Consider the following 18,448-nt stretch of genomic DNA (forward strand, 5'->3'; position numbering starts at 1 on the left):
ATCCAATGTACCTCCTTCAGTTGTTTGGAATATAGCATTAAGTTTAAATATAAATTGATGAGATTCTACTTCAGTGTCTGTTGTAGATCCTGTTCTGGGTAGAAAATCAGGGGAGGTACCATTTTTGTTTAGGCCTGGCTCCCCATAGAAGAGGAAACATATTTACTACTTTCAGTGTCCTCAATTTTATTAATTTTTTTGGCTGTGCCACATGGCTTATGGGATCTTATTTCCCCGACCAGGGAATGAACCCGGGCCCCTGCAGTGAAAGTGCTGAGCCCTGACCACTGGACCACCAGGGAATCCCCATTATTTTTTCCTTGTTCTCAGTGTCCTCAATTTTATAAATGCACCTGTGCATATTGCCAAATGCACTTCGCTAAGTTAGGAATAGACTTTTTTTTTTTTTTTTCGGTACACGGGCCTCTCACTGTTGCGGCCTCTCCCATTGCCGGAGCACAGGCTCCGAACGCGCAGGCTCAGCGGCCATGGCTCACGGGCCCAGCCGCTCCGCGGCATGTGGGATCCTCCCGGACCGGGGCACGAACCCGTGTCCCCTGCATCGGCAGGTGGACTCTCAACCACTGCGCCACCAGGGAAGCCCAGGAATAGACTCTTAATTCTAACATGAACTGACAAGATTGTGTTGCAATGTCAGTTGTAGCAGAAGCAAGATCCAGGTCTGGGAGAATGTTGGGAAAGTTCCCGCCCTTGTTTCAGGTCTAAGGTAGGAAGATAAAGGTTATGTCCACCAGGTAAAGATCCAGGAGGGTGTGTTCATTTAAAAGTTCCTTGAGGTTTGAAAAAAAAAGAAACTTAAAAAACAAAAGATACATTTCTGGATTTAGCAGTCATTTGATTATCCTATTTTGTTTTTGAACAACTATCATTCTCCTCTCTTTATGGAAAAGATGTTTACATGGTGGGGGAAATCTCTCACTTTTGCCTGCTCAACATCCATCCCTCCCCCTTCAGTAACAGCTTCTCAGTGTTTGTCTGATGCCTTTTATTTGAGTAACACTTTGACGGAGGGACTACAGTACCACAGTTAAGGGCAGGGCTCTGGAGCCAGGCTGCTTGGGTTTTATTCATTCATGCTGTGTGCCCTGGGGTGTGTTTCTTAACCTTTCCAAATCTTGGTCTCCTCCACTACAAAATAGGAGTAGTGATATTACCTACTTCATAGAATTGATGTGAGGATTAATGAATAAATATGGTAAAGCAACTGGAACAGGGTCTAATGCGTTATATGAACTCAATAAGTATCTATTATTATGAAATTCTTACATAACAATTAATTTCTTCAGGGACTTTATAAACATATCCTCTATCATTGGATGTGGCTATGGAAGTCTATGAAAGGCTGATATTTATTTTTCCCATTACATGTAACTTGATTTTTTTTTTTTTTTTGAGAAAACCAAAGGACTATTTCTTTGGAGTTAAGTAGTTTTACTAGGAAATGTCTTGATATTGATCATCCATATATTTTCTGATACCTGATGTGCCCCTTCAATCTGTAGATTAAGTTCTTCATTTCTGGAAAGTTTTCTTCTTCTTCTTGTTTTTTTTTTTTTTTGCCACACTGCGTGACTTGTGGGATCTTAGTTCCCCAACCAGGGATTGAACCTGGGCCCCTGGCAGTGAAAGCTCTGAGTCCTAACCACTGGACCACCAGGGAATTCCCTGGAAAGTTTTCTTGAATAACATCTTTAAATATTTTTTGTTCCATTATTTCAGTCTCTTCAGAAGGGATACCATTTATGAATATATTGAACTTCATGTTTCATATAATTTTCTAGGTAACCTTTACTCATTTCCATTTTCTTTTCCCACTATTCTTGATTTGTTTTCTATATCCCTTAAAAAGTTTTATACCTATGGTGATTTCATTTTGTTTCCTGATTCTTTCCTGAGCTCTCCAGCTCATGTTTTAAGTCCTGTTGTTGTCTTGCCCTATCTTCCCTGAGCAAGTTCTTGTCTTATACAATTATTCAAAATAAATTTTGATACTTTGAACACAAATTTTATCTATTCTATAGCAGATTTTTTTTTTTTTTTTTTGCGGTATGCAGGCCTCTCACTGTTGTGGCCTCTCCTGTTGCGGAGCACAGGCTCCAGACACGCAGGCTCAGTGGCCATGGCTCACAGGCCCAGCCGCTCCGCGGCATGTGGGATCTTCCCGGACTGGGGCACAAACCCGTGTCCCCTGCATCAGCAGGAGGACTCTCAACCACTGCGCCACCAGGGAAGCCCCAGATTTTTTTTCTTGTGTTGAATCTTCACTTCTATTGTTCTTCCTACTTCTTCACTCTCTCTTTTTAAATTGGAGAAATTTTGTAAAGATTTTGTGCTTGTTCTTGTGCTTGATTTTTCATGTAAACTAGATGAGTTCCTCTACGAAGAGCTATTTGTAAGAGGTTCATGGTAAGGAGTGAGACTTAGACATCTTCCAGGCTAGCTGGAATTATCTTTGAATCATGCTCAGGTTCTTTATAACCCAGGTTTTTGACTAAAGGCTCTTTTGTCTTTACGTCTTTGGATAGAGATCTGAAACAAAAACACTGAGTCCCTCTTCTCAACCCTGCCTCCCTGCCAGGCTGCTTTTTTTTGCAACGGTGGCAATTATGTGTGATTCCTCATTCAGCTTTGATTTTTCTAGGTGTCATTGTTGTGTACACAGTCAACAACTTACGCTGATCATCAGCACATGGGCAGACCTCATTTTATTGTACTTCGCAGATATTGAGCTTTTCACAAATTGAAGATTTGTGGCAACCCTGTGTCGAGCAAGTCTATTGGCATCTTTTTTTTAATGAAGGTCCATACATTTTTTTTAGACATACGCTATTGCACACTTAATAGGCTACAGGACAGTGTAAACATAACTTTTACATGCAATGCGAAACCAAAAAACTTGTGAGACTCACTTTATTGCGATGGTCTGGAACCAAACCTGCAGTATCTCTGAGGTGTGCCTTGCTAGGAAATATGGCCTAGTAACTCTCTTTAACTATTTCTAGGAACTACATACACAATTTAAGATAACCAAACTTTCACAGGGTTTGTGAGAAGAGGCCTCTAGCATCAGAGTGTTGTCACACAATCCATTTGATGGAAAGGATGATGCCCAACTTTTTATTTTTTGGCTGTGCAGTGCGGCATTCAGGATCTTAGTTCCCCAACTAGGGATCCAACCCACACCCCCCGCAGTGGAAGTGCAGAGTCTTAACCACTGGACCGCCAGGGAAGTCCCGATGCTCATCTTCTAATAATGAAACATTTTTCCCTGCAATATTTCTGGCTGAGATTTAAATAAGTTTTTCGTGTAGAGTGTATCTACATGAAGTCACCTAATAAAACATTTTTGATTAATACATTTTTAGACCAAAGAGTTCTTAAGTTTTCAAAGAGTAATGATATTCTGGATAAGCTTTTCATCATATGAAAAAAACACACTGATTTACAAATCCTAAAATCATTGAGTTTACTTACCACTCTCCCTCCTACAACCTGGGTTTTATAGGCTCAGGGAGGTAAAGTGTCTTTAACACAAACTTAGCAACAGACTTGGGACTTGAGCCTAGTTTCCTGGATTTCTAGTTCTGTCTACCACCCCAGCTTGCCTTCCTGGTTTATCACTTTAGGTACTAAAGGCTGAATAGAGGTAATTTAGAAATTTTCTATAATCTATTATAGATTATAGATAATCTATAATCTATTCTATCTATAATCTATTCTATCTATATAATCTATATAGATCTATAATCTATATATCTATATATCTATATAATCTATATAGATCTATAATCTATATATCTATATAATCTATATAGATCTATAATCTATATATCTATAATAGATTATAGATAATCTATAATCTATTCTATTCTATAATCTATTATAGATTATAATAGAATATATTAATCTATATTCTATTATAATCTATGCATTTGCTTTAGATAGTATGTATTTCCCCCACACCACCTGCCCAGCTCTGAACCTGGGCCACACAAACCTGACCTACTGGCAGGACTGTTGGCTGGAAAAGAGTTTGATGGGCATAAAGTTAGTAAGTCTTTAATGATGGGTTATTAAACAACGTGTTCTTTGGGTCCTTTAATTAAAAAAATTAAAGGCTTTAAAGGAAATATAAAGACTTGGGACCTAAACTTTAGTAATCTGGAATATCTGCAGAGCTCTCTGGAGTGGAACTGTTAGGGAACAGACAGCTTTTGACCGATAGGTAACAACTGATTGACAACGGAGTTGGGGTGGGAAGAAGAGTGTGGCAGCCACCACCGCTAGAAAAACACGGCAGCTGGAAGAAATGGTCTGTTACTGGAGAACAGCCCAAGCAAGAGTCCTCAAGCAAACAGGATTAAGCCCTTAACAGGCTACGGTTTAACCATTCTTTGGGAATGATGGCTTTGTTCTCTATCGCAGTTTCCAAGGTCAAGATCTCTTACTTTACATGGTGTCCAGTAAGGGAGGAATGACCGTGCTAAAGCCAGACTGAATTGTCTTTGACATTTCCACCTCCTTCTTTGGGTCATGGGATCCATGCTTTTGGGCTTGGCCTCTTCAACTCCCCATTAGTTTGAGTCTTTTCTCTAGGACCTAGTCCAGCTGAGGATAACTTGATAATGCTCTGAATGAACATCATTATGGAAAATTTGGAATAGAAAGAAAACTCCCCATTACAGTTCCAACCGTACAAAACTTCTTTAGCATCACCACTTCTTTATTTCCGGGGACAATAGCTGAGACTGAGAATTGTTATCATGAGCTCCGGTGTTTGATCCATAGGCTAGAAGCAAGGGTGAAATAGAGAGGAAAGAACGGGATAAGGAGGAGTGGAAGGAAGGGGAAGGGGAAAAAAGATGAGCAGGTGCATATGGCGGGCATGGGAGTGTCCGCTGGGATCTTAGTCACACCTGGTTCCTACTCTGCATATTGCCTAAACTTTGACCCCAATAAACGATAGTATAGTTCTTCAAAAAAACTTTTTTTTATTGAAGTATAGTTGATTTACAATGCTGTGCAAATGTATTCCTTCTTGAAGTGGTGCTGTTTGCTTTTGGTGACGTGCCCCAACTTTGAGAGAGGTTCCCTAGTCATCCATCTTGGAAGTTGGGTTTGTCAATTTAGTCAGTTTCTAACAGCCAAATCCCCCGTTTGCTCTCCTCAGCCTGGAGAGCCTTAAGCTAACAGCCCCTGAAAGGCGGAATCCAGCACGCAGATGTGGAGGAATGGGCAGGCCAGATTATCTTTCCACCTCCTTGGGGTCAGGGAAAAAAGGTGGAGGGCGGCAGGGTGCAGTGTGGGGTGGGTACAGACGGCTTCTGGGAGAGCAGTCGGCCTGCGTCCAGCCTGTCAGAACGAGGAAGAAGGTGCTGGGTAAGTTTCCTCTTCAGGGAGTAGAATATTTTTTTCCCCCTTTTACAGTGAAATTGGAACAGTCCTGGGAAAATGGGACAGGTGTCACCAATCAAGACACAGGGCTGTTTACCCAACTCAGCCGAGGGGCCCTCAGGAAGAGAGAGTCTTGATACGAAGAAAACTACAATTTTTCGAAACACGAGGTAGTCCCTGCAGGTTGGGAATGGGCGTCTGTACGTGGATCGCCCTCTGACAGGTGGACACGGGAGAGGGATGGGCTGTCAGAATGCGCCTCCGAAATGGGAGGCCAGAGGGAACTCTGGGTGCGTTTCTCCAATCTGTTAGAAAGGCTATTTCCAGGTACCTTCCCTGGCACAGCGTGCCCTACTAAACCCACTGCGGCTGGGCTGAGGAGGGGCGGCCCCCCTGGCGAAGAGAGCGTGGGGCAGAGGTTCACTTTGCTCGAAGTCTCTGGGTTTCGGCCGGCGAAGAGAGGGAGAAACCAGGAGGGGCCGAGCTGGAGCGAAGGCCGCTCCAGCCCTGGGGCCGAAGCAGCCTGGGAGGCGCACAGAGCCCGGCCCTGAATCCACCCGCCGCTCGGCCGCCAGATAACCCTGGGAGTTAAGCTCCCAAAGAGAAAACGAGGCAGCGCCTGGCACGTCTTGCGCGTCCCCGGCCGCGAGGCTCCCGGCTCCCTCCTCGCCGCGAGGCCCCCTCCCCCAGCCATAATTGGACACGGGCGCCGATTTTGGTGCAATGCGAATTAGCTCCAGTCGCCCAGTCGGGAGGGCCAGGCAGGCTCGGGGAACGCCAGCCGCTGGCGGGCGCCGCGCCGCCCGAGTCAACGCCCACCTCCGCCAGCATCCCCGCGGCCGCCGCCTCCCGTCGCCATAACAACCAGCCCCCGCGTTCGACCCCGCGCAGCGCCCGGACGCCCGGGGAGGACGCCCCCGCCCTCGGCGCCCGGCATCCGGGTGGCCTCGCGCCCCCGCCCTCGCCCTCGCCCCCGCCCTGCAGCGTCCTAGCGCAGCGCAGAGGCGCCCTCTCCCGCAGCCGGAGAGGAAAGCCCTCGCGCCCCCGAGACTTGACTTTGCGGAATTAATAAAGCAGCCCCGGGGGGCCGGGGTCCTCCAGCACGCGCCTGGGCGCCCGCACCTGCCTGGGTCCCCCGCACCTGCCCTCTCCTGGGCTCCAGGGCGCGCGCGGCGGCGGGGAGCGTAGCCGGGCGGCGACGGCGGTGCCCCGGCGTCCGGGGCACGGCGTTCCCGGGGAGCAGGACATCCCCGAAGGCGGCAGCACGCGGGAGGCGGGGAGGCGGGAGGCGGCCGGGGCGCGCGGGGAGGGCGGGGAGCCCGCGGGAGGAGGAGGAGGGAGGGAGCAGGGCGGGCGGCTGGGAGGGAGGAGAAGGGAGGCAAGAAAGTAGCAGAAAGTGAGGCTGGCAGCCGGCTGCAAAGGAGCCGGGCGAGTGGCGGCGGCGGCAGGAAGTCTGTGCCCGAGACGCGCAGAAATAAGAGCCAGGGAGGGACCGCGGCGGCGGCGAGAGTGAAAGAGGAAACTGCAGAAGAGGAAGCTCTGCCGCAGCACAAAGTCTCCTCCGGCTCCCGCGCCGAGCATCCCCGCGCCGCCAGCCCAGCCCTCCCGGACCGGCTCGCCGCCGCCGCCGCCGCCCCCGCTGCGACCGCGCCGCCGCCCCCCCCGCGCCCCCGCGCTCGGGCGTCCCCTCCTCGCGCGCCCACCCCGGCCCCCCGCGTCCCCGGCCGCTCCGCCTCGCCGCCCTCTGCGCACGCCGGCCTCGTCTGCCATGGCCCGGGAGAACGGCGAGAGCAGCTCCTCCTGGAAAAAGCAAGCTGAAGACATCAAGAAAATTTTCGAGTTTAAGGAGACCCTCGGAACGTAAGTGGGGACCGGGGAGTAGAGGGTGGAGATGGCAGCGGCCGCGGGTGCAGAGGTGGCTCCCGCTGCCACCGCCGCCGCCACCGCGGTAGGAACCGGCGGGTCGCCGCGTCCTCATTGTCCAGTTCTCGGCTCTGCGTGCCCCCCTGCGTGCCGGCCGCGTGGGTCGCCCCGCGGGCCCGGGTGGGAGCCGCTCCTGGGCGGGGGAGGCTCTGGGCTTTAGGGGTCAGTCGCAGGCGGGCGACTTTTCACTTCCCTGACACCGCCGCCCTCTCGACTTCTCCCCATGCGTGACTGTGGGCTGAGCATGGTGGATATTCCTGTTTACTGGCTGCGTGCGTCTACTCACCGTGTGCATGGGTGCACCGTGTCCGCGAGAGACGTGGTCACGAGAAAATCGGGCTCCAGGCATTCCCATTTCTGTCCTTCCGTTATGTATGCTTATAGAATTGACATCTTCACGTACTAGGTGTAGGCAAGACTTTGGATGACCGCGCAATTAAGGAAGGGAGGAATTTCGCAGTGTTCAGGGTCACGTGTGGGCAGAGCCTTACCTGAGCGTCTGTCCATTTCACCAGGCTCGGCAGCACACGCTGGGGTGCGGGTCGCCAAGGGAGGGTCTGCGAGGGTCGCTGTACCTGTGGTTTCTCTCTAGGGCTGTGTGTAGTCCGAGGCTGGTGGCGGAGTAACCAGAAGTCCATGGCAGGAAGGCTCCGAGCATGTGCTGCTCCATTCAGCTGCTGTTCCCTTTCTGCCCAGGAGTTGGTTTTTGTTTGTTTTGTTGTGGAGTGCCTCAGAATAGGTGGGGAGGCTGATAGTGAAAGAGAATCGGGCACTGCTGGAAGAGTCTGAAATTGGAGTTATTTTCTCCCCTCATGTGATCGGTATCTGTCAGCATATACATTCATACACATATGTGCTGTATGAACCGAACGTTTTGCAGGGATTCATGGAGGTGTTAATTAGGCTGGGAAGAGATAGACGAGGTGTTTCATAAGAGAAATCAGTGTGCTCTTCTCTCCTGTCTTCCTTAACCACCCTTTACTTGCTATTGTGGTTGGTTTGCTTTTCCAGGACCACATTTTCAAACCCAGATTGTTTTCTGTCCCATACTCAGGGTCCACTGAGTTGTTTGGTCATTTTCCCTCCCCGAGCCGCGCATCTGCAGTGGTCCCCCAGAGCCCAAGTTGTGAAGGTAGCATCCCTGCCATGCTTCTGATCCTGGGGACGCACACTTGCCGAGGATGAGAACAGGGTCTCCCAGCCGTTGTGCTCGCTTCAGGAACACAGTCTACCTGTGGGTGTAGACTTTCTGTCTGTTGGAAAAAAACAGAAAGGACTTAGCCTTTTCATAGAGAGGGGCTTGGGGCTGCCTCTTAGCATGGCCTGTTAAGGGGTGAAGTTTTGTCCATAACTTTAGAAAATTATCATTGAGGTTTATTTGGGTTTGGGGTAGTGACTCTGAGGTGCTTAAGTTGCCGAGAAAGAAGAAGCGTGTGCTTGCTGGTCATCCTGAGACAAATCGCCTCAGATGAGGGGATGGGAGAGAGTGGAGTCCCATCATGAGAGAATGCGTTCCTTTGCCAGGCGCATCTCCACCCGAGCCCCTCGAGCTGGTCCCTCTGCCTGCAGCCTCCAAGCAGACGGATGCAGCTCCCCTGACTGCCTCCTGCTCCCTGGAGAGCCGGGTAGCTGCCCCTCTGCCGTGGCTGGGCTGCTCAGCCCCATGAGCTGTGACTTCATTGAGTGGCTCCTGCTGTGGCAGGTGCTGTTTGGGTATGACTGCTGGTGGTTCCACCTCTGGGCAGGATGGGGACTTGACTCATGGTGACGGAGAGACTGTACAGCTCTTGCAGAACAACCTCTTGGACTCTGGCCACATTCCCCGTGAACCTGGGGATGGGTCTCTGTTAGGGTTCCAAAGCTTTGCCTTCTGTCTTGGAAAGAATTCTTTGAAAAGAAGCTTCCCACTGTGGTCCTGTAGTGCTGACAGGGGTTCTAGAAGAGTGAAACACAAACAATAAAATGATCAAAATGTTTTCACTCTGACCTAGCAATCCCACTACTGGGCATATACCCTGAGAAAACCATAATTCAAAAAGAGTCATGTACCAAAACGTTCATTGCAGCTCTATTTACAATAGCCAGGACATGGAAGCAACCTAAGTGTCCATCAACAGATGAATGGATAAAGAAGATGTGGCACATATATACAATGGAATATTACCCAGCCGTAAAAAGGAATGAAATTGAGCTACTTGTAATGAGGTGGATAGACCTGGAGTCTGTCATACAGAGTGAAGTAAGTCAGAAAAAGAAAGACAAATACCGTATGCTAACACATATATACGGAATTTAAGAAAAAAAAATGTCATGAAGAACCTTGGGGTAAGACAGGAATAAAGACACAGACCTACTAGAGAACAGACTTGAGGATATGGGGAGGGGGAAGGTTGAGCTGTGACAAAGTGAGAGAGAGGCATGGACATATATACACTACCCAACGTAAGGTAGATAGCTAGTGGGAAGCAGCCGCATAGCACAGGGAGATCAGCTCGGTGCTTTGTGACCGCCTGGAGGGGTGGGATAGGGAGGGTGGGAGGGAGGGAGATGCAAGAGGGAAGAGATATGGGAACATATGTATGTATAACTGATTCACTTTGTTATAAAGCAGAAACCAACACACCATTGTAAAGCAATTATACTCCAATAAAGATGTAAAAAAAGATGTTTTCACTCAATAGCATGATAATAATAATAGTAGTAGTAGTAAAGGTAGGTGACTTTATTAAATGAATACCAAGAACCAGTTGTTATTCTAAGTGCCTTAGGTATAGTAACTCATTTTACTCTCACGTTAACCTGATAAAGTGGGTGTTTACTTTTATCCCCACTTGGCAGATGGAAAAACTGAGGCAGCAGAGAAATTATGTGACCTGCCAAACCGGAGCTACTTATTAAGTGGAGCTGATATTCGAATCTAGGCAGAACAACTTGTGATTATGCATGTGGGGTTGAGCCCCTCTGTGGATTATGTAACAGCAAATGTTAATAATAATTTGACTAACTTTAGTATTTGGAAAGCTAATTTTCATATTAAGGTAAAGAAAACCTAATTATCCAAACATGTAACATGTGAAAGCTTTTGGGTTATCAACACCTTTTTGTCTCTTGGACTTTCTAGAAGTGGTCCAAAGTTCAGGATGCCTGTTTCGCCCTGGGCCAAGTCCAGTGATCCTGACCTGGGTCTAAATAGAGGTCACTTCTGGTTCTGTTAGTGTGGATTTTGGCTTTGGGCTCTACACTTGTTTGCAGTGGAACCTAGCATCCGTCAAGGGTGTCAACAGTTACAATTGGGATTCATTTCCAAGGTACTCTGCAGGCCCAATCATTTCGTTTGTCACACTTTTACCATATGCCTTTAGGATCCTAAGGCAGGAAAGCCCTGCCAGGAGCCAGATTGTCAGCCCACAGTGTTAAAATGCTTTTAAAATAAAGCACTGTGAAGGCTCAAGGAGCACTCACTTGGCAAAACCTTGTAATCTGATATCTGGCTGCCTGATCCCGGTACCTTTCCATGCAGAGCACAGCCTCTACTGTTGAAGGCCAGAGGGTCAAGCCATTTAGACCATGTGGTCAGCGGGACCTTGCTGGAGGGTGGGAGCCAAATGGGAGTGAAGGGTGGCCCAGAAGGGTGGGAAGAGAGCTGGAGGAAGCAAAGGACAGCATAGGGGAAGGAACCCACTGGGTGGTTTGGACCTGGGTTTTCTGATGCACCCCTGAGTCAGGCCTCAGGAGAAACCTCTCAACTTATGACCTTCAGTGTGGCTCTCTTTGAAGGGGAATCCCAGGCCCTAACCCTGGTTCTGAACAGGATGGGAAGGCTTAATTACTGTTTATTAATCAACGCCGTGTTTTCAGATCCCTGCCTGGCACGCCAGATTAATGTGGGATCAAATAAATGTTGTGTAACAGCAATTAGGAGTCGTAAACATTTCTGTGGAGTGTTTGCCGAGGCCATTCAGGCCATCTCTACCGTAGGTGTCTTTCCACGTCTTCTGAACCAAGACAATGAAAATAGGCCATTTGGAGAAAGATACAGATGGGAAGAAAGGTTTGACCGTGGTGTCCAGGAAGTACCCCAGACTCATGGAAGTGGCTTCTGTAATTGCCACGCCATGAAAGGCATCTGAACAGAGGAGGCCCTGAGAGTTGACACAGAATGATTCTCCCAATATACCTCATTTCTTCCCCCAGAGTATGGAAATGGCACGTCCTGGAAAATAGATCTTCATCTCTGCAGGGTATGAATACACGCTTTTCTTACAGACCCAATGTTTTGTGTTGAAGTAATTGCTGTTTGTGGGGGGCTGGAGCGGGCACCATGGAGGTCTTGGGCCTGGGCTCAAGGTCTGAGTCAGCCGCTGCTGGGGTGTGTGGCCTGTGGGCTGCTTGGTCATTTTTCCACATGACCTGGTCTTAGCTTCCTCACCTGTAAAATCAGGGGGAGGGCAAGGAAGATGGGATGATTTTCAAGTGCCCTTACAACCCTAAGATTTTTTTGGCTTGTCTAGGTAACGAAGGCACTCACTATAATTTTTCGGGAGCTTTCGTGTGTAGCTAGAGCAGCTTAGCCCTATTTGGAGGGACATTTTTATGGCCAGGCTAGTAGCAAAGTGATACAGCTCAGGACAGGAAGTGTTATCCCACTTGATGTCAGTAGCACAATGCCTTTGCTTTTTCATGAAATGAGTGCCTGCTGGGTGCTGCTTTAGGAGGGGTATAAATAGAAATTTCTGTGGGGCCAGCGCCGTCTTTTCCCACTAGTATCTTCCTTACATGCCTTGTTCTGAAATTGCTCAATCAGTACACCTGTTGAGGACACAGATTATTGATTTATCTGAAAGCCCGGGTGGAACACAGACTCACCTGTTCTTTTGTGGGAGGCAGGTGTGTGTGTGGGTGTAGGGAGAGAGGGAGATTGCAGAGCTACCCGAGGTGATTTGTGTGTTTGACCGACTGATTTAAGAGTAATTTTTCTGAGACTACTCAAAATTTTAGTCTGTGAAAAGCATTTAAAAGAATATTACCCAGAGGAGCAGAGAGGTGGGCAGCCCCCAGAGTGCCCCCCGAGGGTATCCCAGCTGCGGCATTGGTTAGAAGTTTGCATTTTTCAGCCCTTTGTTTGAGGCGTGATATAAATTCAGCCTCTTGTACATTTAAAAATATCTATTGAACACCTGCTATATTCTAGGCACCGGTGCACGGTAGCGGGGAGTACAGCAGCGAACAAGCAGACACAAATGCCTGCTTTCCTGGAGCTCACATTCTGGTGAGGAAGCCAGAAAATAAAAAAAAAAACACATGAATCAGGAAGATGTAGAGTATGTTATCTAGTATACACGTTAGGGGAGAAATGAAGCAGGGAACGGGGATTTTTGGGAGGGGGAGGTGATGGTGGCTTGAAGCAGGGTAGCCAGGGAGGGCCTGGCTGAAGAGCTGCTATTTGAATAAAGATCTGGAGGCTGCATTGGGGTAGCTGAAGGTAAAATGTTCCGGTCGGAGGGAACAGCAAGGGCTGTTTTGAGCAGAGGTGTACCTTGACCTGACTCAGGTGTTTCCGTCATGGCTGTGGTTGCTGTGTTGAGAATGAATGGACGGGTTCAAGGGCAGAAGCGGGGAGACCAGCTCGGAGGCTATGGAAACCATCTAGGGGAGAGAGAATGGTGGTGGAGGACTGGGGTGCTGCTCTGGGGGTGATGAGAAGTGGTTGGATTATGGAAACATGTGGAAGGGAGAGCCGATAGGAATTGCTGGTAGATTGGGTGTGGGATGTGAGATTCGCCAGGGATTTGGGGTTGGAAGAAAGATGCTGTTTGTTGCTTTTGGTCAGTTTTGTTCCAAGGATTTTCTGAGCACCTGCTCTGTGGGCACAGCAGGGCTGTCCATGTTCTGGGAAGCTCTTGGAAAGAGTTTGGAGGGAAAACTCAACATTCTTTGGGCTCCTGGGTTCTCCTTGTGAGGGACTCTTGGATTTATTTATTTGTTTATTTTAAAAAAATTAAAAAAATCTTTGGCCACACCACGTGACATGTGGGATCTTAGTTCCCCCACCAGGGATTGAACCTGCGCCCCTTGCATTGGTAGCATGGAGTCTTTTTTTTTTTTTTAACATCTTTATTGGAGTGTAATTGCTTTACAATGTTGTGTTAGTTTCTGCTGTATAACAAAGTGAATCAGCTGTATGTATACATATACCTCATATCCCCTCCCTCTTGCATCTCCCTCCCACCCTCCCTATCCCATTGGTCTAGGTGGTTATAGGGCACCGAGCTGATCTCCCTGTGCTATGCGGCTGCTTCCCACTAGCTAGCTGTTTTACATTTGGCAGTGTGTATATGTCCATGCCACTCTCTCACTTTGTCCCAGCTTACCCTTTCCCCTCCCCATATCCTCAGGTCCATTCTCTAGTAGGTCTGTGTCTTTATTCCCGTCCTGCCCCTAGGTTCTTCATGACCTTTTTTTTTTAAAATTCCATATATATGTGTTAGCATATGATATTTGTTTTTCTCTTTCTGACTTACTTAACTCTGTATGACAGACTCTAGGTCCATCCACCTCACTACAGATGACTCAATTTCGTTCCTTTTTATGGCTAATATTCCATTATATATATATATATATGTGCCACATCTTCTTTATCCGTTCATCCGATGATGGACACTTAGGTTGCTTCCATGTCCTGGCTATTGTAAATAGAGTTGCAGTGAACATTGTGGTACATGACTCTTTTTGAATTATGGTTTTCTCAGGGTATATGCCCAGTAGTGGGATTGCTGGGTAATATGGTAGTTCTATTTTTAGTTTTTTAAGGAACCTCCATACTGTTCTCCATAGTGGCTGTATCAATTTACATTCCCACCAACAGTGCAAGAGGGTTCCCTATTCTCCACACCCTCTGGAAGCGTGGAGTCTCAACCACTGGACTGCCAGGGAAGTCCCAAGGGACCATTGGATTTTAAGGCTAATCTCTTTCTTTCCGAGAGCTTGTGTCTGGGATGGGCTTTTGAAATATCTCCTGTTCTGTCACAGGGGGAAGTCATGATAGGCTGGACATTTGAGCAGCTGGACAAACTGCTTAACTTCCTGTGAAAGTGCTGGGTTTTGCCTCCAGAATTATCACCAGGAAGATCACTCTGACAGGTTTGTAGGTTACCTACAACTCTCCCACTTGATTTGGGAATTAAAGCGCAGACGTTCTGTGAAAAATAATAAACATGCAAACTCCTGCTAGGTCTTTCTTTGATAGGATGTTTTATGTTTGGAGAGAAAAAGCCAGAAGTTTTTCTTGGTTGCAAAAAAGATAAACCCTCGTGGCCTTACTGATTAGTACGGTGGGATCTGGGAAATTGCACTTTTTAGAGCTTGGTCCCAGAGGGGCTAATGAAGACTAGGTCTCAAGTAGAAATTTCTGGATCAAACTTGGCAACCGAGTGGACAATAATTAAACTTGGCAGGTGGACTTCCTTGTCCTCTCAGAGGAGGATTTTAGGGGTTAACTTGTTGAGCTTTTTTTTGGCTGGGTCTCCATAAATCCCTTTAATCTTTCCTTTCCCCAAATAAATCTCCGTAAATCCCCTTCAATCTCTCTCCTTCTCTGCCTCTCCCCTCTGGGAGGGCTTAGCATTGGTCCAGCAGGGCACTGTCACATTATTGGACAGCTTACATCCACAGGGTGGACCCCAGGACCTCACATTGCCTCCAGTCCTCATGAGATTTTGCAGGAATCGCCGGGGAGCCCACAGCCCCTGGGGACACATTTCTTTAATTGAAGAATGAACCACTTATGGGTGGCCAGCACGAAGCCTGGAGCCTGACTCAAGATCCAATGCACAGGGACACATGGACCCTGGGAGACATGCCAACATTACCTTCTTTTGCAGTTCACGTTGGGTGCCTCCCTTTGACTCCCTGTGGTGCAGGAGATCACCTTTTCCTTGGGCTAGTTTTCTGTTAGACCCTTCTTGATTTTTTCAAAATGTTTATGATGCAGTATGTGGATTCTTCAGGTTCGAATCAGACCAGATGGATGCCACAGGCCAAGTTCATTCCATGGCAGACCAAGTTCATTCCCTGTCTCCAGTGGTCAGCTGTGGGTCTCTTGCTGTTTTTCCTAGTATTTCAGCAGGATTCAGAGATGGAGGAATGCGTTTCTTGGTTAACACCAGATCTTGAGGATAAGCCTAAAGACAGCAGATTGGCTGAGGCCAGGCAGGGGAGGCGTCAGGAGGCAATGAACCGTACTAGAAAGGCAGCTCCAGCACCACCCTTCATAGCTGCATCCCTCTTGATGTCCATCCTTCATCTTTCTGAGTTAAGATGCAGATGGAAGTTGCCGCTTGTGGGATTCCTGTAAGGATTCAGTGCCATCTCTGAGGTGCCTGGCACATAACTGGGATTGAGTAAACAGCAGCTGCTGTCAGGTTTTACTTGCCTTCAGCAGCTGTGGTGGAGGATAGCTACCCTCAGATATTCAGGGCCAGCGCTGTGAGGAGGAACATGTCAGTGTCTGTTGGAAATTGATTTTTGGAGGCTCCTGGGGCAGAGATGCAGAACAGTGCATACTTAACCTCCCCCCGCAAAGTTGATTTAAGAGACCGTCAACAAGTCCTCTGTCAACCAGGGAAGAACATTCGCTGGATATTCCGCGGGGCGCAGTCCTGAGGATCTGAGGATCTCCAGGAGGAGATCTGGAGGATCTGAGGTCACCAGGCCATGGGTGCACATCCTGGGTCCACTGATTCCTAGCTATTAGGTTTTGGGCAAATGATGTCACCGTTCTCGGCCTCGTGCCCTCATCTGCACAACAGGCTAACACTAGCACCCGATCTAAGGGTTGCAATGAAGGTTAGATGAGGGCGCGTGGAAACCCCTTAGTGCATGGACATGGCTGTGAATGTGTGTGCAGGAAATGCTCCTTCTCTCTCCTTAGCCCCTGCGGGGCTGACACCCTGCTCCTCAGAGGCCACGTGCCCCGATTTGGAGGGTCCATTGCACCATCCAACACATGCTTCCCACAGGAGGCTGGTTGGTTCCCCTGGCGCTGGTGTTCACCAAGAGCCTCAGTCCCAAACGTCCTCCAGGCCAGCTCGCGTGTTGAGTGACCTAGTTTGCTGCATATGTAGACTCATCCCCTCCCTGGGTTATGCCATCAGCTTTGTCTCTCTGCACCTCTCCCTGCACCCTGAGCTGCTTTTTTTTTTTCTTCAGTCTATCTCTACATCAGCTTGTGCAAGACGCTCTTCTAACTGCAGTTTCTGTTGTCGCCAACAGCACTTAGATCTTGGTGCAGCTGTGGCCCTTCTTGAAGCTGAAACGTGCTTCTTTCTGGGAATGGCTTCAGTCTTACCTGCGTTGGTTTCTGATTGAAAATAACGTTTGGCTTGGAGGACTGAAGTAACTTGTTGATTACAGTATTCCAAAACATCACTGACTTTTGTGAGTTTAAATTCTCTAGGTAGTGAGTTTATTTTAATGCTAGAGTTTTCAAAAATGGCAACGTGTCTAGGTATAGACCGCATGAACGTGCATAACAGTTTACTCAAAAATAACCTCATCAGGGATTGTGTGATGGAGGGTGGGAGATCTCAGAAGTTTAATTTCCCAGGTTGCAGCATGTAGATAAAACAGTCGGAGAGCTCATGTCTGAATCGGGTGAAATCCCTCATCTTGGCTTCTCCATGTTAGACCTTTCCATGGCCTGACCAGGTCTGGGGTCACAGATTATTGGTACCTCTGCAGTGTAGTGAGCATGGGAAGAAGAGGCTTCCCAACTGGACAGAGTCAATGTTTTTACTGGTTGAGAGGCCCCCTCTCTGACATTTATAACCACGGCTTACATCACTGAAATTGCTTTTACTCCAAACTGGATTAGGGGCTGTAAGTGGAATCCTAAAGGTATCATATTCAACAAATACGATACCTGCACACAATGCTGTCCCCTCCCACCAAGGCCCACAGTGTTGTGGGAAAAAAACCAAGAAGGAAATGAAGCTGTGCTAAGTGGAGAGGTCTGGTGGGATGATGGGGGGGGGCAGACACCCCAGGGCCCCTGCCCCCTGCCCCCCTGGGCTCTTCCCATTTCTTTAACCTTCATAAAAATGGCTGCTCGAAATTTGCCTTAAAACATTAGAAGATACGAATGCCTTGAAATAGGTTGAGAGACCAGCCATCTGTGATGTAAGTGATTTTAAAGAAAGTGCTTTTTCCTCCCACGTGAAACTGACAAGAACTAGCAGTTTGGCTGGAAGACGGGAGGAAAGTAGGTAATTGTGGTTTTGGAGCTTTGGGGGGGGAAGAGGGGAGGTGCAAATGAGTTCCAAACTGGGAAGTTGAAGGCCAAGTGCGGCAATTGGGAGAAGGATCCCAGGCCGACCGACTGATTAAATAAACTGGGTTCTGACGCCTCCCTGGTGGTCCAGTGGTTAGGACTGTGCTTCCACTGCAGGGGGTGCGGGTTCGATCCCTGGTCGTGGAACTAAGATCCCATGTGCTACGTGGCCAAAAACAAACAAACAAAACTGGGTCCTAGACTGGCCCGGGCTCCGAAAGGGAGGCTGCTGTGGTACTGCCTCTGTGACCTCCCCCCTCCCCTCCTCCCCCAGCACAGCCCCGGCTCCCAGGACCCGGCTGGGACATTCACACTGTAATTCAGCCTCACTGGGCATTGGTACTCAAGGCTTCTCTAGGTGTGAGCGGGCTCCTTACCCCCATGAGACATTTCACTTTCCTAAAAAAATATGCCTTGAACAACCACCACACCCAAAAGGTGAAAATGAACTTCGGGGGCAGACCTTGTATAAAAGTTGGGGACAGCCTGTATCTGGCCGTCGTGTACAGGAACGATGCTGCTGGGATTCACTCTGCGTGCGTTAGCATGGCCAGTGTCAATGGAATTTGTGGTCCTAGTCATGATAAAAAAAACTCTGATGTTGACTTTTTAGGGCCCTCTTGGCTCCTTTGACAGCTGGGAAATAGAAGACATAATATTTGGGTGTGTGTGTTTCTTAATTGTGGTTAAAAAAATGCATAACTTAAAATTTACCATCTTGACAATTCTTAAGTCTTTAGGGCCCTTTTGGCTCCTTTGACAGTTGGGAGTTAGAAGACCTCG

The 18,448-nt window shown here is 48.2% G+C and overlaps 1 protein-coding gene across 2 annotated transcripts in view; it reads left to right on the forward strand.

Annotated features, from left to right (window-relative positions):
• Positions 1 to 7,174: 7,174 nt before the first annotated feature.
• Positions 7,175 to 18,448, forward strand: part of CAMK1D (calcium/calmodulin dependent protein kinase ID) — a 415,759-nt gene continuing 404,485 nt past the window's right edge. For both annotated transcript variants that reach the window (XM_082647881.1, XM_082647883.1), the window contains exon 1: positions 7,175 to 7,275. In XM_082647881.1, the coding sequence (XP_082504007.1) occupies positions 7,184 to 7,275 (92 nt within the window). In that variant the 5' untranslated portion in view covers positions 7,175 to 7,183. The remainder of the gene's footprint in view (positions 7,276 to 18,448) is intronic.

This window comes from Grampus griseus, assembly GCF_964374135.1.
Source record: "Grampus griseus genome assembly, chromosome: 2".
Lineage (NCBI taxonomy): Eukaryota > Metazoa > Chordata > Mammalia > Artiodactyla > Delphinidae > Grampus > Grampus griseus.